Source organism: Carcharhinus amblyrhynchos, chromosome 31 (genome assembly GCF_965287045.1).
Source record: "Carcharhinus amblyrhynchos chromosome 31, sCarAmb.v2.hapA, whole genome shotgun sequence".
NCBI lineage: Eukaryota > Metazoa > Chordata > Chondrichthyes > Carcharhiniformes > Carcharhinidae > Carcharhinus > Carcharhinus amblyrhynchos.
Window position 1 is genome coordinate 12974456 of NC_137354.1, and position 25769 is coordinate 13000224.

General features: G+C 40.2%; 1 protein-coding gene across 1 annotated transcript in view; it reads right to left on the reverse strand.

Annotated features, from left to right (window-relative positions):
• Positions 1 to 25769, reverse strand: part of lrmda (leucine rich melanocyte differentiation associated) — a 1032656-nt gene that overhangs the window by 311916 nt on the left and 694971 nt on the right. Inside the window, exon 5 of the mRNA XM_080215717.1 lies at positions 18906 to 19032. Within this exon, the coding sequence (XP_080071843.1) occupies positions 18906 to 19032 (127 nt within the window). The remainder of the gene's footprint in view (positions 1 to 18905; positions 19033 to 25769) is intronic.

Below are 25769 nucleotides of genomic sequence, written 5' to 3' on the forward strand. Positions count from 1 at the left end.
GATAATCAGCTATCCTTAAGACGATTCATCTCCATTCAACTTATTGAGAGTTCTGAAATACGCTGAAGATTTTGGAAGATGTGCAACAATCTAGTAAGCTTTAGTTTTACACAAAGTAGTCTGAAGGCTAATCAGGACAGCGCCATTATAAAATAGAATGGCTGACACATTAAAAGGTCTTGCAGTAAATCATGATTTGTAAAATTTATTAATTCCTTTGTACAGCTTAGATGTACAAAATTCTAAATCTCTGGTCATTTATCAACTCAAAATTTGGCGCTTTATGTATACACAGAGATAAGTCAATATTAAGTTATTTTAACAGTGCTGCGATAAATGCAACTCGAATATACAGGCAAAATGGCATAAATGCTGCTCGATATTGTGCTGAATTATTAAGTGCTCTGGATTAACAAAGGCTAAATTAATAAATCATTTGCTGACTGTGGAACATAAACACTGGAGTTATTTCACAGTATGTATTAATGTGTTCACACCACTTTTATTCCAGGATGAATGTGCCACAGAAATGAAAGGCGAAATTTAAAAATGCAAGTGGTAAGCCATTCAAAACTCCGTGACTTTGATGGGAATGGAAAGTCCAACTGGTAGGAGGGGTCATTAAAAATTGCCCAAACTGATAGGTTTTTGTGGTGCAGAGCAGGCCAAGCATTGCATAGTGTGGTATATTGCAACATTTGAGTAGAGTATGTATAGTATAGAGTATATACACAGTATAATAGGATAATAGTAGAGAGTAGGACTGTATATTTTTTAAAAGCAAAATACAGCAGATGGTGGAAATCTGAAATAAAAACAGAAATTGCTGGAAAAACAGCAGGTTTGTGACAACCGTGGAAAGAGAAACAGCGTTAACATTTGAAGTCTATATGACTCTTCTTCAGTGCTCCATATATTTTATAGTTAGTTATTTTAAGATAGCAAAGTTGGGACAGAAGAAAGAACAGAGGACCCAACCCAAGAATGGTGACATCAATTGCATTCAAGAGCTTTTATCTGCACTTATTTGTCATTGTTTGCACTCAAAGGTTATTATTTAGCCATCATTTGTGCTCCAAAGTGATCATTCAAGCTATAACTTAGATTCAATGGCAATTGTTTAGTCTCCAAACCCATCAAGATGCCTTCATTAATTATGTTTACAAAGCAAAGTCATTTCACATTTCATTTTTCCAGAATCTTACTGGTTCCACTGACTGTAACATACCTGTAAACATAAGGCCCATAAGCATAAATAATGTTTAGGGTGGGGATACATATTCAACATTGGTATTTGTTTCAAAAATTATGATGGGGTGGATATTGAGATGGTTAATAACTCTATTGCAAAATCGCAAAAAATATTTTACACTTCAATCTTGATGCTGAAATCAATGGTCATCAATTGAGATTAACACACTCAGTTAACATCATTTGCAATCAGTTTAGCATCATTTAATTACCTTCAAAACATTTGGAAACTGACATCAAAAGCAACCGGAGCTTGCTTGTCACACAAAATTCTAAGTTCTTGTGATCAAACCAATATTTGTCTCATTTTCAGACTTCAAGTGCCATCAACAATATAATTCCATGGATTTTTCCATGCAAGTCCCAGCTGATGCAATGTGTTATGCATGCAGCATATAGATTGTTTAACAGTACACAAATCATTCATGGGGATACAAACATTCCTCTTCCCCTGGAACAGCGATTTTTAAGAAACTCCTTTCCTTCCCAATGATCAAAGTTTTATCTTAGTCCGTGCATGCCAATCAGATGCTCCAAACCCACCAAAATGCCTTGATTAATTATTCTAGAATCTTACTGGTTCAACTGAGTAACATACCTGTAAACATAAGGCCTATAGACATAAATGATGTGTATGACAAGGATACATATTCAACATTGGTACATTTTCCAAAATTATCATGATGGGATAGATATTGAGAAGGTTAATACTTCTATTATACTTCAACAATACTGCTCCTGACATCCCTATCAGGAGCAAGGATGTGTTGCTGCAACTATACATGGTCTTGGTGAGACCATCCCTAGAATATTGTGTGAAGTTTTAGTCTCCTTTCCTGAGGAAGGATGTTCTTGCTCTTGAGAGACTGCAGCGAAGGTTTAACAGGCTGATTCCGGGAATAGTGGGACTGACATATGAAGAGAGATTGACTAGATTAGGATTGTTTTGGCTGGAGTTCAGATGAATGAGCGGAGATCTTATACAGACTTACAAAATTCTAGCTGGTCTGGACAGGATAGATGCAGGGAGGATGTTCCTGATGGTGGGGGAGTCCTGAACCAGGGGTCACAGTCTGAGGATTTAGGGTAGACTATTTAGGACGGAGGTGAGGAGACATTTCTTCACCCAAAGAGTGGTGAGCCTGGAGAATTCATTATCACAGGAAGTAGTTGATACCAAAACATTGAATGTATTCAAGAAGTGGCTGGATATAGCACTTGGGGCAAACGGGACCAAAGGTTATGGGAAGAAAGCAGGATTAGGATATTGAGTTGGACAGTCAGCCATGATCACAATAAATGGCAGAGCCGGCTCGGAGGGCCAAATGGCCTCTTCCTGCTCCTATCTTCTATGTTTCTATTGTTAAGTAGCAAAAATATGGTATATTGTTTTCCAATTTCTGTATTGGAATAATTGTACGTGTAGTTGCAGCTTACATTATCTCATGCAAAGGAGAGAGAAATGCAATAAAAACAAAATAGTTATACATCTGGAGTTAATTCAGGAGTACATTTTTCATTATTTTAGCTTTTTTGTTACACAGAGTCTGGTTCAGGGCTCAAAAATGCCCCTCAAAAATTCTGGAAAATTCAATTATGGGGCTACCAATTATAGTAAAGCTCCCCCCTCCCCCCACCACCATGCATGGAACCCCCCCCAGCCCCGCAACCCACCCTGATGCTCAGACCAGAAAGTCCAGACACCTGTTGCACAGCCCTGAACACAAACCACCAACCTGTCATGTCAACGCATGCACAGTCGCAAAGCCTGCTGAGATGGAAGAAATTTGGGACAAACGCATCATGGGAAAGCCTCATCCAGGACACAGGATGATAACAAAATTAGGAGACAGTTAGCCACCTCGGCAGCAGCGGATGTGACCTGAGAGTGACCAACCATCATGGATTTCCTGGAATTTGCCACGCTGTCTCATTCTCTCATGTGAAGGCTTTCTGGAAATCCATTTGTCCTACATTTCTCTGGGCAGCAGCTGGCATGGTTGCTTAAAGTATTCTTTTGATGCTAGCTGAAAACCTTTGATGTCTTAGCATGCACAGACCACAGTAAGCCATCAAAGCACAGCCGGGAATCCAAGACAAATTGACTTTCACTGCTGTTCAAGTTCCACACACACTTAGGGAAGGATTCTCAAACATATTGGCTCTCATTGGGGCTTGAGTTCCACTGGCACTTACTTTCACAGGTATATTGGCTCGACAGACATTGAATCTCACAGGGGTACAGGTCCAACACATACTTATTCACAATAGGTATGGGTTTGGCACACACCAACTCACACCAGGGTACAGACTCCATGCACAATGACACTCACTAGGGTATGGATTTGACACACAATGATTCTCACTAGGATTGCCTTTCACACACTGACTCCCTTTGAGGTATGGCTTCCATACTCTTGATTGATTCTTACTGGGTACAGTCCACAGACACTGATATTTACTGGGGTAGGCATTCCACACACATCAATTCTTCAAATTCTTACGGGAGAAGAGTTCCACAGATACTAGGATTCTACCGTGAGGAGTAGTGATGACAAGAGAATAAAGCAAGTGGGGTGTGGCACTGGAGTAGGCATGTGGTTGACACTGCAGGCCTGAGTTGTATGGCGGATAGTCGGTGGGGTTCAGCTAGGTCCTCCCTGGCAAGGACCACAGAGGTCCCCACTGATGCTAACCAGACGTAATGGCCTTGCCAGTGGGAAGTGGCCACTGAAGCCTCCCACCCGCATCCCCCTCTCCCCAGATAATCAGGGACAAGGCTGGGTGGCCTAAAGCAGTGGGGCCGGAGGTGGGTGGGCCTATTATGGCAAATGGGGCCATGAGGGAGGTGAGCCCATGATGGGGAGGCAGGGAGGAGTTTGTTAAATGGAGGAGAGAAATACTCTGCATGGGGGGGGGGGGGGGTCGGTGGCGATCATCTGGGACGGCGATCGGGAGAGGTGGGGATCAACCAATCAGGTAGGCAGTGAGGATCGGCCAGGATGGCAATCAGGGGAGGGGTGGGGTAGAGGAGTGATCGGAGATCTTCCAGTGTATACACAGTGCACTAGGAGATCGGGGCGCCTGCATTACGTTGGCCCTAGGACTCAGCAGCTAGTTTCCTGATGTGAATAAGCTCCGCCCATTCACCCTGCTAGTGAGAATCACGTTTGGGCTCTTTCTTTTGTCCAATTGCCTTATGATGGCGTCTGAGAGCTTGCCCAAAAAGTGGGCACAATTCTCTCTTGCTTTCATGTTCGTTCAGCACTTAGAATTTTTTTTGTTATGATCACCCCCTTAGAATTTGTTTGGGAAGATTGTATCCTACATCTTTTGATGTCAAATGAATGCTGATTGTTTTTGAGTGTGCTGAGTGCTTTTGAACGCAAAAGTAATGACACTATTTTCTGTCAGAGAAGGAGCAGAGATCAAATAAAAATCTCTGACTATGACAGAATAGGTAAAATTGGAACTGTGCAGGAAAAATATTACTCAGCTTGACAATGGAGGAGAATCACTGGAGGAGGAGGATGTTGCCAACTGTGCTAAAAGTTAAGAATAACAAGGGATAATGTACACCATTCACAGATACAAAGATGTCACTGGTGACCAGATGCCATTGCAATATGAAATATTCATTGCATATATGCATGTTTATTGAACAAAATTGGGCCCCAAAAAATTAACTTTTGACTGATGCAAAACATAGAAAATCACAAAATCACAGAATTATTATAATGCAGGAGGCCATTCAGCCCATTGTGTTTGCACAAGCTCTCCAAAATAGCAATTCACTCACCTTCTCCCCATAGTCCTGCACATTCTTCTTTTTCAGGTAAGTATTCTGAATACTTTGATTGAACCTGCCTCCTCACATATGGAGAGGTGGTGCCATGACAGTAATATCAGTGGACTAATAACAAAGAGGCCTAGGTTAATGCTCTGGAGACACTGTCTCAGATTCTGCCATGACAGTTGGTGGAATTTAAATTCAATTAATAAATCTGTAATTGAAAGCTATCATCAGTGATGGTGACCATGAAACTATCATCGACTGTCGTAAGATCTATTGTCCTTTGGGGAAGAAAACCTGCCATCCCTGCCTGGCCTGGACTATATGTGACTTCAGACCCGTAGCAATGTGGTTGACTCTTAACTACCCTCCGAAATAGTCCTAACAAACCACTCAGTTCAAGGGTGAATAAGGATGGGCAACATTTTGCCAGCCCACATCCCATTAAAGAATGAAAACAACCTCTGAGGTAGTGCATTCTAGACATTCAACACTTGCTGTGTGATAAAGTTTTTCTCATACGTCTTTTGTTTCTGATGGCAATTATTTTAAATCTATGTCCTTTCGTTCTTGATCCTTTCAGGTTAGGATAGTTTATTTCTATCTGTCGAGGCCCCTAATGATTTTGAACATCTCTAACAAATCTCCTCTTAGCCTTTGTTTCTCAAATCTCTTTTCAGAACTGAAGTTTCTCTCGCCTGGAATCACTCTTGTGAATCTTTTCTGCGCTCTCCGAGGCCTTCATGTCTTTCCTAAAGGCAGTGCCCAGAACTGGATGCAGTTGTCCATCTGAGGCCAAACGAGTGTCGTAAGCATGTTCAAGATAACTTCCTTGATCTTATAAGCTATGCTCCCATTAATAAATTCTAGGATACTATACACTTTATTAACTGCTCTCCTGCTACCTTCAATGACTTATGCACATGAACATCCAGGTCCCTACATTCATGCACTTCCTTTCAAGTTGTTCACCTTTTCCTTCCAAGTTTGATATAATATGCAAAGTGGTGGGTATGTTTTCTGAGTACTGAAACATTCAGATTGAGGAAAGCTATGATTTCCATTCTCCACTCAACGCACCATATATATACTTCCAATGAGAATCAATGAATAGAAATTAGGAATAGGCATGCTTGCTGATTATCTATTTTCCAGGTTCATGCCTTTTAGGGCAGCTTTAAAACTCATATATAGGAACATAATCATTTTAAAACAGGGCCTTTTCTCCAAAAGAATAAACTTGCAATAAAGAATCAGAACATTTGAGAAAGGTCTTTATTAATACTTCCTTCATCTTTGTCTACAACTAAGAAAAAAACTTGCATTTATGTAGCACTTTTTATTGCCAAGTGCTTTGAACTGCTACACAGTCAAGGGTGCATATTTGAAATGTGGTCACTAGTGTAATATTCTAAAATATTTCCATTGTCTTCTTGCACATTAAAGGAATTATATTCACTGTTTAATCTTGTAGATTGGCTGACTGGCAGAATTCAAACTGGGAATTTACCATCTGGGGAATTGCAAAGAAAGAATCCACATTTTACCACTCCGGATCACTGTGCTTTTGAGAGGTCAACAAGAAAATAAACAGTTGATTGTTTTTCAAGATCAAATGTAAAAAGAATGCATATAACCATTCAGCAACATGAAAAAATGAAGACTGTCTTAAACAGCAGAATGGAAGCATAGCAGAAGAAACCCAAGGAGACTGTTGAATTACAGTAAAGCTCAAGATGATGCAAGCTTTGCAAAGAAAAGGAAATATAGTTGAAAAACTTCCATGTATTGTAAGAATCCCATAGGACAAATTTTGTTCCAATGGGAAGTTAGAAAGAGAAGAAAAAAGGAATTTAAAGTAACTCTTGAACAAGCTGAAGAACTGTTAGCAGAGAAGACTCAGCCTGGAAGATATTTAAAATTCTGATGACTCTGGACAGACTGGAATAGAAGCAGGGATGATGCTTCCTCTGGCTGTGTTGTCGAGAAACCCCAGCCACCTGACGAAGGGACAGCCTGTTCCGAAAGCTTGCAGCTTTTGCCACAAATAAACTTGTTGGACTTTAAGCTGGTGTTGTAGGATTTCTCTGTTTTACCCCAGTCCAACGCTGGCATCTCCACATCATGTGGTGTTGAGCATAGAAAGAAGTCCCACAACATCAGGTTAAAGTCCAACAGGTTTGAACTTTAATATGATGTTGTGAAGCTTCTTTCTGTGCTTACCCCAGTCCAACGCCGGCATCTCCACATTGTGGATCGAGAACAAGGAGTCACACTCAGGATACAGGGTTGGCCATTTAGGTCTTCACTCAGAGGATGATAAACCTGTGGAATTCTCTACCACAGAAGACTGTGCAGGCTGCATCACTGAATATACTTTTAAAAATGGACAGATTTCTAGGTTCTAAAGATGTCAAGTGGTATAGGGAGAGCATGGTATTGAGATCTAGGATCAGCTATGATCATATTGAATGATGGTACAGGCTTGAAAGGTTGAATGATCTCATTCCTATTTTCTATGTTTATATTTTCAGTTTCTTCATTGCAGATATTCCAAATATAAATTAAACAATACTTTGAAATATTGTTAGCTTTCAATTTAAATATAAAATTTGAATATATGAGTTAATAATAAATTAGTCAGCGCAGTGAGAATAGATAGAATTTGATATGGGTGATTTTACAGGCTTTCATTAGCTGATTTTGATTTCTCAGGGCACGTAACTTTGCTTTTGTGCATTGCACGAAATAACAAATATCTTGTGAAGCTGCAAATACTATTAATTAGAATATGTAGGCAGTCTGAATTCAGAAGAACCAGATGGACTCCAGATTTTATTATGGATTTACCATAGCATTGTACATAAAAGATTTACTTTAACATTGTACAGCTAATTGAATGAGTTATTTTCCGGTTAGTTTGTTAATCAAGTGGCAAACAAAGTGATCAGAGCATCATCCCAGGCCATGGGAGGAAAGCCAACATGGAGTCATGTTGCACCTGATTACTATTGGTGTCTAGACATCAGGCGATAAAGAATGCGTGCCTGCCTGGAATGCCCCTAGGTTTGGCTCAGTGCTCACATGAAAAGAATGACCACTTAAGTGAGATAACAAAAACACTCACACTTTTACAATAAAACCCTAACGTGAGTGATGATTTCAGCAGAGGACTGGAAAAAGTAGTTCCCAGGGTCACAGTCTGAGGGTTCAGGGTAGACCATTTAGGATGGAGGTGACAAGACATTTCTTCACCCAAAGAGTGGTGAACCTGTGGAATTCATTACCACATTACGTAGTTGATGCCAAAACATTGAATGTATTCAAGAGGCGACTAGATATAGTACTTGGGGCGAATGGGATCAAAAGTTACAGGGAGAAAGTAGGATTAGGCTACTGAGTTGGATAATTAGCCGTCATTTTGATGAATAGTGGAGCAGGCTCGAAGGGCCAAATGGCCTCCTCCTGCTCCTATCTTCTATGTTTCTCTGTTTCTATATCTGCATAAGAGATTTATGCTGCTGCTACACTGTAGGCACAAACAAGCCTGCTTTCGACCATGAGTAAAATCGTTCCAATAATCTCCTTCCCAATTTCCCCTCTGCATGGCTTAAGGCCCAAGATTTGTGCTGTCAATTGCCAAATTATCACTCTTCATGTGTGTGCCAAGGCAGTGTAAGCAGTTAAGAACGCACTGCAATTCAACCTGTTTCTTTTAGCACATGCACATATGTTTCCCTGCTAATCAGGGGAAGAAATCACCTTTAACTTCTTGAAATCCAAGAAAGCTGATACCCACTGGCACAGCTAGTGAAGCCAGTTAAATAAGCATGCAACAAACATCAAATGTGGTTTGTACAATGCTGGCAATGTATCATCTGCTGGCAGTAGGAAAGCAGGCCCTATTTTTTGATAGCTCATAAATTTTCATTCATATAAAGACAGCAATCTGTTTTGTCTGGAATCAACCTCAGTTGTTGATCTATACATGGACACTAGAATATTATGTTCAAAAAGTTTTACAACATTTTTTGCTGTAATCAAATGCTATTCATGTGAAGGTAATAAAATTTACAGGTCATAGACTTGTATTTTTCATGTCTTTGCAAGCAGTAATAACGGGAAAGAGCAGTACTTTTAAGGATGATCAGATTTTTTCTGTAAATGTTGCTTTTGAACAGATCTATGTTACGCGTTGCATGTATGCATAAAAATGAGATGATCCCATAGGTAAAAGCAAAATGATGTTATATTTCTGTACAAACATCTAGCAAGTACTGCCATCTTTGCTAATATTGAAGTAATCATTAACTTGAAAGTTTATCAATAGTTTCTTGCTCACAATAAATCCCACATCATATTGGGGTTATAATATTGCTAGTCTTTGTTAAAAGAATACTGTTTGAGAGAGTCTGTGCAGACTCAATGAGCTGAATGGCCTCCTTCTGCACTGCAAGGATTCTCTGGATCTAACAAAGTCACAGGACTGCCAATTAGCTTTTAACAAAAAAAATCACTCTTGCTAAACTTCACAAATATACATAGGTTTTAAGGATAGCCCAGGGTACAAAATATATTTTATGCTATAGTATTCTCAGTAAACACACAGGTCTTGTAACCCAACAGGCTAACTCTGGCCTGGCAACACGGCACTCTGAAACCAAGTGGCAGATGCTACCCGATCGAATTTCTATGGATTTATCCTCAAACCCCATCAGATGATTATTACCCTGTGAGCCAACAAATCTCACTGGACTCTGGCTCTACATGAGTGCTTCGACTCTTGGAAAGACATGCCTTAGAATTTTCTTTCAAAAAATGCCTTCTCTCAGCTCTTTCCAGCAAAGATCCACTTCCAGTATTTCCAACTCTCTTTTCAGGATGCTTTGTCTTGGATAGTCATGTGCAATCAAGCTTTCACACAAAATCTCAGGTATCTCTCTCAAGGCAGTACAGTAGCACAATGGTTAGCACTGCTGCCTCATAGTGCCAGGACCCGGGTTCAATTCCAGCCTTGGGGGACTGTTTGCATGGAACATTATCCTCGTGTCTGTGCAGGTTTCCTCCAGGTGCTCTGATTTCCTCCCACTGTCCAAAAATGTGCAAGTTCAGTGGTTTGGCCATACTAAATTGTCCCTTGAAGATAAATTGCTCCCAAGATGTATAGGTTAGGGGGATTAGCGAGGTGGCATTTATGGGGTTACAATGGGTGATAGGACCTGGGTAAGATGTTCTGTCCAGACCTGATGGACCAAATTGCCTCTTTCTGCACTATAGGGCCCTTAACATCAATGAAGAGTACTCTGTTTCAAGCCAGTTCGCTTATTCCTTTAACCTTAAACTTCCAGGAATTTCTCTTTTCATTCCACGGTTTCTAAAAAAACTGTCTTTGAGTTTCTGCAACTTATGTTCTTGTCCATTGTTCTGTTTCTGGTCAACCTGAAAGCACTGTTTTCTCTCTGGCTGCTAAGTTCCTTCTGCTAATAGATTTAGTTAGACTAAAAATACAAGGGCTGGAATTTTTCAGTTGTTCCCACCAGCAGGTCCTCGTCTCACTGATGGCAAACTCTTGCCACCACCTCTCCCGGGGGTGGAGGTGCAGGAAACGGGAAACCCCATGGACTGCGGTGAGACCAGAAGATTCAGCTGCTGACCATTGGCGGGCTACCTCCACTTCTGTCAAACATGCAGTGGGAGGCAGGGAAAATTCCACCCAAGTTTTGTTCTCCTAAAAATGGCCCTTGGTTGAGAATGAGAATGAGCAACAACTCATTCTTTCCCCAAACTCTTGTAAGTTGCGCATAAACTCCGAACACAACAGAGACACATTTTAAAATGAAACCAAAAAACACCCATACATGCAAACATCTTTGGTCAGCATGAATCTAACTAGAGTTTTACCTTTCTTCCACAAAAATACTACAATAAACTCACTTGAAATCCGTACCTTATTTCTAACATCCAACAATACATAAATCACATAAAACTATTTCTGTTTCCTTCAAGACTAACCTTGCTTCCTTCATGAATTGGCTAAACAGAATATAAAAGCACATCATATTGAAGACACCTCCTGGGCTAGATATGAAAATGTATTTGCAATTATTTTTCCCATTGTAATTACCAATAGCAGTAATTAACAATGATCACTTTGGCTATGAACAAATCTGACAAAAATTCTACAATTCTTTTTAGTGTTGTATCCTGTTGATATTCTGTTTTCGATCACTAATGACAAATAACAATGACAATTATAAATATTCAGAATGATTGTCATCAAATGCTTTTCTTCAAATAAGAGCCCAGAAAAAATGACAAACTAAATTCAGAAAATGTCACTATTTGGATGTCTTGCTTGAACGCTAATATTGTTATTTATTTCTGGCATAATTATTCATTTTTTATGCAGAGCAACATTCAATTTTCCTTCAGAGTTAAGAAATTTACCTAAACAAGTTTTCTGTTCCTGACATTAACAAATTTCCTGATACCAAGTTTGTTTTTATTAATCTGGCAATAAGAGTAAAGGCTGAAAACAAACAACACCTGTAGAAAGAGAAACAGTAGAGGCAGAGTTCTCGGACAGAATTTTGCCATCTTGATGCTGGACAAGTACCAGAAATTGATTTCAGGTTAGGATTTTAAAGTGATCTCGCCCTGTTTCTGCTTCCCTGGGGTGAATTTGAAGGAAAACAGGGAACCCCCTTCAATCTGTTGGGTAAGAAGTGGTTTGAGCTGTTATGAAGTCAATTATGAGCTGTTTTTACCAAGTTCTGTACTTCACAGTTTCTTTAGGGGAGTGCACAGAGGAAAGAGCTACTCCAGTGAAAGTGACAAGCTGTGAAGACTTTGATCAGTTGCACCAAAAAGCTCCAGCCATGGTCATCAAGAAAGAGACTGCTGTTCAAAACACATCACTCAAGAGGCTGCTTTCACTGTTGAACAATGATTGCCAGCGTCTTCACCCCTCTTGCAATTCATTCGCCTTGAGCTGTACATCCCTGATGTCATCCTTTATTAGGGCAGCGCCAAGTTCCACATCTACTGAGGGTCATAGAGTCAGAGGTTTACAGCCCAACTTGTCCATGCCACCTTTTCTTTAACCACTAAGCTAGTCCCATTTGTTCGTGTTTGTCTCATATCTCTCTATACCCATCTTACTCATGTAACTGTCTAAATGTTTTTTAACAGACAGAATTGTATCTAGCCAGACGAGTACTTCTGGCAGCTGGTTCCAGACACTCACCACCCTCAAGAGCAGAAGTCACACCATTTTTGAGGAATAGCAAAGAGTCCCACAAAGATTGCCACCAGTCTCTGACTCAGCTCGAGAACCTGCTGTGGAGTCTAAGGAGTTACAGTGAGCTGAGCTCTCCCAAGGACAGGAAGCAGAGATAACCTTTCCAAACACACTGGCATGAATGGATGTACCAAAGGATGTCAACATTAGAGCTATGCGCTCATTAATGTGGCCACAGTGCAGTCAGATGATCTAAGACCCATGGCAGCAGAGCGGCATAATACTTCATGGGCACTGAGCCTCTATTCAGCACTTTCCTTGCATTCTCCCACACATCATACCTCAGGTCAACAGACATTCCAGCTTCACTTATTTTTCCCCTCATTCAAGCACTTCTTAGCCCATCTGTGCAGCCAATACTCAGCGTATTGCTCTCTACTATAGATACCTTTCAATCATTATTTACAAATGTCTTTCCTGACATTTCACACAAACCACTGTGCTTCAGCTCTCGACAGGTCTAAACACCAAGGTGTCAGGAAACTCTGATTCACATGGCAGGTTGTTGCTGACATCTAGAGTTTTCCAGAACACAGCCTGCTGCCCAGTGGAGTGGGTGGGCAGGCATTGCTAATGGTTGACAATGTTTCTATCAGTGGGCCGACAGCCCACTCCCAGATGACTGCCTCTCATCACATTGGCGCACTCTCTTCTGCAAGGGGAAAAATGGAGGTGTTCTGAGTTGTCACAATGGTTTGTATGAAAAGTCAGGAAAGACATTTGTAGATAACGATTGAAAGGTATCTATAGTAGAGAGCAAAAAACTGAGTACTGGCTGCACTGATAGGGTAGGAAGTGCTTGAATGAGGGGAAAAATAAGTGAAGCTGGAACATGTGTTGACTTGAGGTCTGATGTGTAGGAGAGTGCAGGATAGAGGCTTGGTACCCACGAAGTATTATGCCACTCCCCTGCCATGCATTCCTGGGTCCTAGGTCGCCTGGCTGCACTGAGGCCACATTAATGAGAGCATTGTTCTGATGTTAACATCCTCTGGTACATCCATTCATGCCTGTTTGTTTAGAAAGGTTATCTCTTCTTCCTGTCCTTGGAATCCCTTAGATTCCACAAAAGACTCTCAAGCTAAATCAGTGACTGGTGGCAATCTTCGTGAGAGTCTTTGCTATTCCTCTGATTGGAGCCTCAAAAATCAAAATGCTGATGAGTTTTTCTGATCAATGCCATGTTCCTTTTAATCAGAAATGCTTTCTTTGATCAAATGAATGCATCACGCCTTCCCATCTTCCTGAATTGGTTGATGGCAGGATGATATTTGGTTCCTCTGATAAAAAGCAAAGCCAGGCACACAATTCAAAGGGTCAGATTTCAGACCCAAAAACAAACCTGTCATTCAGATAGGGATTAAGATGATAAGATTCTGCCCGATGTCTCAGGTCATTAGCATACAGAGGATCTGGGCGTGCAGGTCCACAGTTCCCTAAAAGTGACAACACAGGTGGAGGTAGCCAAGGTAATTAACAGGGCACATGGCATGCTTGCCTTCATCAGCTCGGACATTGAGTACAGGACTTGGGAAATCACGTTGCAGCTATCTAAAACCTTGGTTAGGCCGCATTTGGAGTATTGTGTGGCAGTTCTGGTCACCACACTATCAGAAGGGCTTGAAAGCTTCGGAGAGAGTGCAAAGACGGTTCACCAGGGTGTTGTCTGGTCTCGAGGGTGTTGGCTATGAGAAGGGGTTGCCCAAACTAGGATTGTTTTCACTGGAAAGACCGAGGCGGAGGGGAGACCTGATAGAGGTCTACAAAATTATGAGAGGCATAGACAGGGTGGATCATCAGATGCTTTTTCCCAGTGCAGAAGTGTTAATTACAAAAAGGCAAAGGTTCAAGTTGAGAAAGGAAAAGTTTAAGGGAGATGTGTGGGAGAAGTTTTTCACAGAGAGTGGTGAGCGTCTGGAATGTGCTGATAGAAGAGGTGGTGGAAGCAAGCACATCATCAACATTGAAAAGACATTTTGATGAGTGCATGAATAGGGAGGAAATAGAGGGATACGAACCAGGTAAGGGCAGAAGGCTTTTTTTAAAGTTAGGGCATCATGATCGGTACAGGTTTGGAGGGTTGAAGGGCCTGTTCCTGTGCTGTACTTTTCTTTGTTCCTTTTTGTTCATTGGCCTTTTGATGATGTTTCAAATTTCCAGCATTTATAGCATTTTGCTTTCGTAAAAGATTGATCAATTGGTTCCAATTTTTGAAAGGATACTGGTAAATTTTTTTTTGCCATGTGTTGTTCCTAAAGGTTGAGGGTTTTCTTTCTAAATTCATTCCCTTCCCATTATAATTCCTTCTTTAAGGATTTAACTTTTTACAGAGCTACAATTCCCTAAGCAAAAACAGAAAATACAGGGAAATCTCAGCAGATCTGACAACATCTGTGGAGAGAAAGTAGAGCCAACATTTCGAGTCTGGATGAACCTTCGTCAGAGCTGTCAGACAGATGCTGTTAGACCTACTGAGATTTTCCAGCATTTTTCTGTTTTTGTTTCAGACTCCAGCATCTGCAGTATTTTGTGTTTATCCTACAGTTACCCAAGGATTGGCTGTCCTGTTGTGTCTTACTTAAGTGGCTTTTGGCAATAAATGGTGATTGAACATCTGAAAACAGGGGTCAAGCTGAGGTTGAAACTATCTTCACTCAAGATCCAGATGCACACTTATAAAAAGACAGGAATCAGGTCCAGGTCAATATATTCCCTAACCAGGAACAGTGAAGATAATTATGATATCCTTAACTACTAAACAAGCTGTGATCAATCAGTGAAAGGTAAAGTTGACATAGTCCTAGATGACCATAGGTTGGTGGTGGTTTAACCTTAGGATTACCACACCTCAAGTGAGGGACAAGGTTGAAGAAGGTGGGCCTTCATGAATAACCTCAACCGATACGGGAATTGAACCTGCACTGTCGGCATCGCTCTGTATCACTAACGAGCCATCCCACCAACTAAGCTAATCAACGCCTGATCAGTTGGTAAAGCAAAGACAAGAGATCAAACTTGAGACTTTCCTAGTCTGAATGCTTCAGCTACTCACTGAACTTTAAAAGGCAAGTTTACAACAGTAACCCTCCATTGCCAAACTGACAGAAAAGTATTGTCACCAATCTAAAATCACTCAGTAAAGGGGGAGCCAACTTTCCATTTCTGGCTGCAGTGATCATAGTTGATTAGTTCATATCTATCCTTTTTTTCACTGTGTTCAGTGTTTCCACAATCTTTCAAAACAAAGAACTACTAGAAACAGCAACTATGATTCCAATTAAAAATCGTAGTATGTAAGTCTACCTGCAGATTCATACGAAATATGATACCAAAATATTTATAATACCATCCACATACATCACACAAGTTTTAAAAAGGTTGAACTGATTAGTACCATAATAAACTAATTTGGCTATTAAGGATATATCGTTTCAAATTATTTTTCCATACATTCCATGAGATAAATAGTCAATAATATGAGTATAGTCCTGACTAATTGTATTAGCCCTGCAACGAGTACAATGTAATGAATTCTGCCATTCAAAGAAGGTCATCTAGAATTTCATTTATTCCATAACTTTCTAAGCTCTCATCTGCCTTAATTTTACTTTGCATTGATTTTGTTTTTCTAATCTGTGTATTTTATATAGATTGTTTTCCATAAAGGATATTGTTGCATACTTAGATCCTTAATATATTAATAATATTTTAAATTAAAGTAAATTATGTCCAATTTAGACCTTTAGAATAATGTATTACATCTACTTGTGAAGGTGACATTACATTCCTATATTGCAACAGTGTCTACACTTCAAAAGCAGCAATTCACCAAGATTCTTTTGACAGCACCATCTAAATTCACAACCTCCACAACCTAGAAAGACATGGAGTACCATCACCTGCAAGTTTCTCTCCAAGCCACACATCATTGTGACTTCCTTCACTATCACTGGGTCAAAATGCTGGAACTCCTTTCCTGACAACACTGTGGGTGTAGTTACACCACATGAACTGCAGCGGTTCAAGAAGGTAGCTCACCACCACCTTCTCAAGGCCAATTACGGATGGACAATAAATGCTGGACTAAACAGTGCTGCCCACAAGCAAGAATTAATTTTAAAAAAATACTTACTTGACTATAAAATACTTCAAGAACTCCAATAGTCACAAGAAGTGCCATAGTAGTGCAAATCTTTCTTTCTTTATAACCAAATATTTTGACACTGCTGAAGAATGGCTTTACTTCCCTATATGGGTGCACGGTAGCACAGTGGTTAGCACTGTTGCTTCACAGCTCCAGGAACCTGGGTTCAATTCCTGGCTCGGGTCACTGTCTGTGTGGAGTTTGCATGTTCTCCTCGTGTCTGCGTGGGTTTCCTCCGGGTGCTCCGGTTTCCTCCCACAGTCCAAAGATGTGCGGGTTAGGTTGATTGGCCATGCTAAAATTGCCCCTTAGTGTCCTGGGATGCTTAGGTTAGAGGGATTAGCGGGTAAAATGTGTAGGGATATGGGGGTAGGGCCTGGGTGAGATTGTGTTCGGTGCAGACTCGATGGGCCAAAGGGCCTCTTTCTGCACTGTAGGGTTCTATGATTCTAAGAATCTGCTTAAATTTTCATTGAAATATTGTTGATAGAACAATAAATTTCAATGAATGAATAAATATAGAAAAAAAGCACAACACTAAATGGAGATCAGAGAAATCCAACAATAGATAGCCAGTTCCTTGTTAATACAATGCCATGAGCTTGGAGAAGTTACTCAACGTCCAGTACATTTCATGAAAATTACACTAGTCATTGAGGCAATATTGGTGTCTCAGAGAATCTGGCATCAGGACAATGAAAGGGATTGAGCCACTATCATGGATGACTTTCTTATATTGGGCAAAATCTCAGAGCTACCAAAGATATGTCAATTATATGGGATCTTGATGTCTTTCCAAAACAATGAAATGGCAAAACAGAAATGTTGATAGATCATGGAGTTGTTCTCCTTAGAGAAAGATGAGGGGAGATTTGATTGAAGTGTCCAAAATCATGAGTAGATTGGACAGAGAAAAACTATTCTTATTGGTGCAACTGTTGGGAACCAACAGTCACCAGTTTGTGGTAAATGGCAAAAGAACAATGGCAACATGAGAAAAAACCTACTTATGCGTAAGGATTTAACATATTCATAAAAAAATTCTTGTTCTATGTCTCAACATGAAAAAAGACAGTAAATTTGAAAAGGCCAATTAACATCTAAATACTTTCACCACCTTCTTTGGTACCAGTTATATATCACACAATGTTAAGAGAAAGCATTCAGAGATGAATTTCCTGAGGGGGCCCTCATTACTGTGTGTTCTAGAATAGACTAGAGCCTGAATCATGATTATGTTGCTGTGTTTGCATGGAGTCACAGTGTAACTGGATTCAAAATGAACATTATCTTCAGAACATTTAAGTTCTGGTTCACAGATTAGGTATTGGATTTTCACCTATGATTGTTGTCAATTGCTTTGATTTTGAAACTTTAAATACAAAAGCAAGGATTGACATTAATATATGTATTCTTTCTACCTTATGAGTGCCATAATGTCTCACAGAAGGAACAACTACAAGACTTGAAAACAAATAACAAAAATATCCAATTATGCCATCAACTCTGCTACAAAAATCCAATTATCTGCAGATCTGGCCACAGCTGCAGTAATTGGTGACCTGCACTTTTGGTCAGCAGACAATCGGGATGATGAAGGCAATTAAACACAAAGTCTATACATGCCCTGCAGAGGTTATTGTGGCTGCTATATCAGACCTCATCAATTTCAAAATAAAAAGGAAGGACACTGCCTCCATACCTCTTCAACCGTGGTTGCAACCAAAATGTTAGTGAGGTGATCATAAGGTAAATTATGTCAATGGAATGACAAATGCAGCCTTTGCAAAAACAGAGAGGAATAATTACAGGCCTGGGATATAATTGAGCAATTTGATTGTCCTGCACTTGAGCTGTCATTTTGATGTGAAGTGCTGTCACACCCTGCAACACTACTCGAATCGGACAGCCCCGTCCACTTTGATCTATGCTTACGCAAATGAAATGAGGTCAAAATCTGGTCATAAGAAACCTCCCTTATGTGATTAAGGCTTTCAATTTTACAGGAGTTTTTTTTTATCAGTGATCACAAAGCACAAATTGTCAATGCTCAGAGAAGAGAAAAAACATGTAAACAGGCATTAACAAAGTGAAAATGTGCATTAGATAGAAGGGAGGTGCTGGAGCTAAAAAGCTGCTTCCTTTAAGTTAAGTATGCTTGAAATTTATACCGGCTAAACAAACAGCGAAACACAAGACCAAATCAGTTAAATTAAGACCAAATGCATCCTCACATATTTTTCTTATATATATAGTATACACCATTTGTACTTAGAAACTCACTGATTAATAAAATATAAGTGATGTTAAAGAGCTTTATAAAGGGCATTTTTTCCAGCTCGTGTGTTTTATATGTTCATTATCATGTGCAGCAATACAGATACACTGCATTTCTGTTCTTTCAGCTGATGCCTTACCAGATCATCTTTGGGTTTCACCACTTTCATGAAGGCACCCCTGGTCGCTGCTTCTTCATATTCTTTTTTTGTAACTTTTCTTGCATCCAGAAACTTCAGCTTTGGCAGCTTGTGAAGGATGAAATACCTGGAAAGGGAAGCGTTAAAGAGGCCATTGCTTAATAAATGTGTTTGCAAGTAACACTGCCCACCAAAAACAGTCAAGAGGATAATGGGATAAAAACCCAAACCGGAGTTAACTGAAAAATAACTCCAATTTTCATTTATTAATAGGCATAAAAATACGAAGGATACAAGGTTTAAGGGCAGCAAGGTGGCACAGTGGTTAGCACTGCTGCCTCACAGCCAGGATCCAGGTTCGATATCGGCCTTGGGTGACTGTCTGTGTGGAGTCTGCATGTTTTCCCCATGTCTGTGTGGGTTTCCTCCAGGTGCTCCAGTTTCCTCCCACAGTCCAAAGATGCGCAGGCTCGGTGGATTGGCCATAATAAATGCACAAGTTTATGCAAATAGGGAGGGGGGTGTGCTTGGGTAGCTGCTCTTCAAGTTGGTGCAGAATCAATGGGCCAAATGGCCTCCTTTTGAAATGTAGGGATTCTATGAAAATAGATCTAAGAGCACAGAAGAAATATATTTGAGATTCAGTAAGAACCTGCATTATTTATATGCTGAGTTTCACTTATCACGATGTCCCTGAGGGCAGTACAGATAATGAAGGGCTTTTGAAGTATATTCACTTCTGTAATGCAGGGGAACGCTCCAGCCAAACTGCACACAGCAAGAACCCATGTATAGCACCTTCATAAGTGACCAGATAATCTGTTTATAATGGTGTTGGTTGAGGAATAAATGTTAGCTAGGGCACTGAAAGAGACTAAGTTCTCCCAAACAATGCTATGGAGTATTTTATTTGTGAGAGCAAATGGGGCTCCTGTTTAATGATTCGCCTGAGACATGGCACCCTCAGATTGGGAAGCACTCCCTCAGCACTAGCTAAAGTGTCAGTCTGGTTAAGGCGCTCATGTTCTTCAATACAACATGAAATCTCAACCTTCCAAATCAGAAATGGGTGTGTTAAGACTAACAGGAAAAGTGTCAAAATCAAAAGATATTCCAGGGCAAGTGATCAATATCATAGTTGGAAAGCAGCCATATTGTATCCAAGCAGTAAAAAATTATTGAAACAAATGGTTAACTCCAGTTCAACCCAATAAGCTCCGAGTCTGTTGGAAGTTCTGCTCTCAGCAGCAACTTTCCCATTTATTTTTCTGCCCATACACTTGATATGGCACCACAACAATCCAAATTATTTTGTAGCTTTTAACACGCATGCCAAAAGTGCAAATGTCCAACAGCTTTGTTAAAACATCCAGTCTTGTTCAGGTTGTACATCTCAGGATCAAATAGTTTCAGAGGTAATAATCTGATGTAAATAGTGTTGCAGAATAACACATGGTTAGACTTGCCTTTGACCATCTAAACATAATGATGTTTTGCAGTGCAAAGTGCTGAAAAGAATGAACTAATAACACTGCAGTGAGTGGAACAGGGCATCAGAGACCTGAGTGGACAGGGCAAGCAACTGTTAACTCTGCAATTACATCAAGCAGTTATAGTAAATGAATGCCAAATAAGGTAAAGGTAAAAAGGGAAAGAAAGATTGATTAAGAGAGGGAGAAAAAAAGACAAAAAGGAAAAGTTTAATTTAATTTTACGTTTTAAAAATATCAATTAAAATTTGAAGAAATGAGATGCCACACTTGTAATAGTTAATTTTCAGTGTCAGGTTGTTTGGCAGTAATTAGCACCTATCACATTATTAAGCACATGAATGTCACTTGAGGCAGATAGTGAGATGACATTTTTGCAAAGTTAACAGTGGTGCATTGCATCTCAGACAGAAACTTCTGGATTTCCGCGTTTAATCTCATATCTGTTCCTTGTCTCAAGTTGCTGCAGCTTTTCTGCATAAATAAGGGAAGCGCCAATTAGTTTCATTGTTATATTGACAGCAAATTATGGCCCTGTACATTTGGTACAGTCAAATTAGACTAAAACTACACTTCTTCGGCTGCCATTTGGATAAGACTAGAATTTTCTTTTTTCAAAATTGTCTATTTCAAACAACACAAACAAAAGAATTTCCCCACAGAAAATCTGATTAAAATGCATTTGATAGATTTTCCATAACATTTCAATAATAATTTGGTCAACTTGCAATATGTAAAAGATACCACAACCAGGAAATCGAGCAGCTGAACCTGGTTTGCTACTTTCTACAACTTTTATCAGTTGATAATTTACTTCATTCCGAATGCCCCTCCTTTGAGGGCACAGATTTTTTAACCCTCATTTTAACGTCAACATTAGTCAAGAAAATATTGACCGATTGTTCCCTTCTTTAACTCATAAGCGCAACCAAATTCATCCTGGCTGCAACTTCTTATCACAGTGGAAACTAATGAATCATAGTTAAGACTTTCTGGATACAGTTCAATATCACATCACAAAATGTTGTTGGGCAATGAGGAGTTAAGGTTCAACATCAGAGTCTAACAAGAACTACTGATGTTGAAAGCACCTTGGCTTAACAGAAAAGCCAAATTACTAAATTCAGATTCAGATATTGAAATCAGCATGGAGTTGAAAAGAGTAATTTCTTGGCCTTGAGGAACCTAATGAGGATTGGAAGCTCAATATCCTTTTCTATTCTAGTCCTGAAAAGCTGGTAATTGCTTTGCTCCACTGGGTATTAAGTACTTGGGCCATTTTCCTACTACTGTACCACTATAAAACAAAACGTGGTATAATTAGTGTCGCAGATATGTCACCTCATCAGCACCGGCCAAACGCAAAGTAAACATATGTCAACATTCACTGAAGTTAAATTCATCACATTCAATTAGCATTACATTATTGTGCTTGTTCACTATTTTGAGTTGGTTTTGATATTACATCTTTTTTTAAAACAAAAGCTACAGAATTACAGAGAACTGCAGATCATGGCTTGTCTGGAAAGGAAGCAGCAATGGTTTTGGAAGACTATTGTGAGAGATGCTTAGGTCTTTCTGTCAAGCCAGTGATTTCTATTTGGATGGGTGGGTTGCCATGTGCCTTTGCAGTTTAATCTTGTAGTCATGTGGGGAGTGTTATTGAAGTGGCTGTCTGCTGTTGGCAGTAGGCCAAACATTGAGACAAAGATCTCTAAGAATTTCTGCTGATTCAGGTTCAGTGAGTACATTTTTTTAAAGAAAAACTCAGCAATCTTCTGTAGTGTTTTGACTTATATTGGTTGTATAAGACAGAAAGGGGAAGAGAAGCAATCACTTTTACAATAGTGAATGCATTGTTCAGTTGGAGTTTGGAAAAATAACACCAATTTGTATTAATACATTGCCTCTAATGCATAAAAATATTCAGAGGTTCACAGAAGTATGAACAGATATTGAACACTGACCCAAAATGCGATACTAGGTGTCATAAAGCCAGCTTTGGGTACATTGCCAATTTAGTGATCAAGCATCCAAGCCCCTAACACTGGAATTCTCTCCCTAAACCTTTCCATTTCTTTATCTTTTTATTCATTCAGGGGATGTGGATATTGCTGGCCAGCATTTATTTTCTATCCCTAATTGCCCTTGAACTGAATAGCTTGCTAGACCTAAAGGACATTAGTGAACCAGATAGGGTTTTGTGATAATGGTTTTGTGGTCATCATTAGACTTTTAATTCCATATTTTTTTTACTGAATTTAAATTTCACCATCTGCTGAGGAGAGGTTTGAACCCAGGTCCCCAGAGCATTACCCTGGATCTTTGGATTACAAGTGACATAACACTACACCACCACCTCCCCATCTCTCTCTTCTTTTAAGGCACTCAATAAAACCTATTTAAGTATTTGGTCACTTGCCCAACATTTCCTTTAAGTGACTCAATGTCAAATTCTGTCTACGTATAATCCTGTGAGGCATCTCTGGAAGTTTTACCTTGTTAAAGAGAAATGTACATGCGAGTTGTTTTAAGAAAGCTGGAATGACAAAAAGGAAAAAGCCCAAGAACCGACTAGGGTTAGGATTCAAAAGTGATTGTGAGACACAGCAAAGCTCAGTTAGTTCCAATATCAGGAGACCAGTTGTGTGATCTGGCTCCTTGAGTTTACAATATTAAATCCAGCTCTTGTAAGCCAGCATTTCTATACACATGAACAATTGCATTCCTTTACTGAGCGCTGTACTGGTACAAAAACCAGGCTTACTCAATCACAAATATAAAGGCAAAATATTGTGGATGCAGGAGATCTGAAATATAAACAGAACGTGCTGGAAATGGACCACATGTCAGCTCTGCTGAGTATTTCCAGCATTTTCTGTATTACCATTCACAGCTACTTTTGGAAGAGTAGAATGGAAGAGTCTCTGGGCTCGGTTTAGTGACTTTAGAGCCCGGTGACATTTCTCATGCTTATGCTTTCTAGTTTAATGGTAAGCACCACCAAATCTAAAATCTTTTATGACAAGCAGAGAAAATGCTCACCACTTGTGCTTACAAGTCAAAACATATTGGGGAAGGTATCAATTGGCCATGCTAAATTGATCCTAGTGTCAGGCGATCAGCAGTGTAAATTTGTGGGGTTAGGGGAATAGGGCCTGAGTGGGATTGCGGTCGGTTGAGGCTCAATGAGCCAAATTGCCTCCTTCCTCACTGTAGGGATTCTATGATTCTATGCAAAGGAAGTGGGCCTGCTCCACGGCTTAAAAGTTAGGCAAACTCTCTTCCACTTGGACAAGTCAGTATTATGGTCCTCAGCTGGGAGGACAACCTGCTCTGAGATGTAAGTTAGATGGTTGGCTGCTCTCTAGGTCCAGGAGTACTCAGCATGGCAGTCACTACTGATGCTAGAGGCAGTCCCCAATGAAGTTGAGGTATGTTGTCAAACACCCAGCCATGTCCCAGATTTCACCAGGCCAGGCTGGTGGGTCTTAATGAGAGGTTTGGAGGGATGGGTTCAGCAATGGGACACTACCTTGGGTTAGGGTTAGGGTAGTGCTCATTGGCCACAGGTTGCCCAAACAGAAGGCATTCTCCCCCCAGTCAGCATAGATCAGCCGGTGGCTTTGCCACTTGGTCTGAGAATCCATTGGCAATGGAAGGAGGTATTTATGTGCCCATTAATTGGCCACTTGGAAGATTAAATTAGCCCATGGGCAAGCTGAATATTTTTGCCTCTACACTGCTGATAAAATATTGATGATAATGGATTGAAGAAGGGTTTGGTGCTCCCACCATGGTGGTTGATTTGGCGGCCGCCAGACCACTCCAGGGAGTGGATATAATATTACATCCTTCTTTTGCCACTTTAAAAATATATAAAACAAATGAATTTCCTCAGAACTTAGACATGTACACAGCAGTATACTGTAGCTAATCATAAGCTAAAATTCAAATCTTGGGCCCTCTTTACTGGAAAGGCTGAGTACCTCACATTGCAGTATATTCAGCACTGCCATGAGACAATAACGGGAACATTAAATTTTGTCTTTTGAGCTAATTGTAAACAGCCAATGGGAGGGGCTTTAAATGGCTGCAAAATGATAGTGGTTGGAAATCCAATATACTCATGCCTATTTCTAGGTTTTACTGAGGGAAGCAGCACACGTTAGAAGGGCCCATGGAGATCAGTGATTTAAATATGCAAACAAACAATTAATTGTGACTCTGGATTCTGATTTTAACAACCAATGGGCTCTCCAATCTGTGTCAAGCTTGTCAGGGTCAACAAAGCGACAGCACAGTAAGCAGCCATTGATCAATGAAACAGACTTGAAGGCCTGTAAGCAGTGAAACTACATAGATGCTGGCCTGTCTATGTGCTCACAGTATTGTTTTGAGAGAGTGTGCTTTCACCACTTGACAATTGGTTTCCCACTTTCTCGAAGATAATTCACCTACCTTGATCTGGTCTTCCTTGCTGTCAACCTTCATTGCAGCATGAGCAGCTTATGCAGCTCCACTCTGGACCTCTGATAAGGAGCAAAAGAAGCAGCAACATTTACAGCAGCAGCATCAGCTGCCTTCACCTCAGCCACTTACCACACCACAGACCAGAAGGAATGGACAAAGATTCACAGGTTGAAATAGAAGACAAACACTCTTACCCCCAACACTCAGAGCGAGAACAACACAGCACAGGAACAGGCCTTTCAACCCACCAAGACCACACCAATGTGTGACTTCCATCCCTCTGTTCGCCTCCCGTTCATCGATCAAGATCCATCTTGAACGTTGCTAACATGCCTGCTTCCACTATCTTTGCTGTCATTGCATTCAATGCACCCACTATTCTCAGCATGAAAAACTTCCCCTGTACATCTTCCTTAAACTTTTCCCCTCTCACCTTGAACCTGTGCCCCCTTCTAACTGACACTTCTATCCTGGGAAAAAGCCTCTGTCTATCCAATCTATCTTTGCCACTCATAATTTTGTAGACCTCTATCAGATCTCCCCTCAGCCTCCATCTTTCCAGTGAGAACAATCCTAGTTTATTCAACCTCACCTCATACCTAAAACCCTCTAGACCAGACAACATCCTGGTAAGCCTTCTTTGCACTCTCTCCAGAGTATCCACGTCCTTCTGATAGTGTCGCAACCAGAACTGCACGCAATATTCCAAATGCAGCCTAACTAAAGTTTTATATAGCTGCAATATAACTTGCAAACTTTTATATTCAATGCCCCTGGATACTAGAAGTGCCATACCCATTGCAGAATTAACCATTCAATTATAAAAAAATTACTTTTCAGCACGTAGACACCACACAGAATCTACAGATGATCAATTTTCTTGACTCCAGGTAAGAGTCAG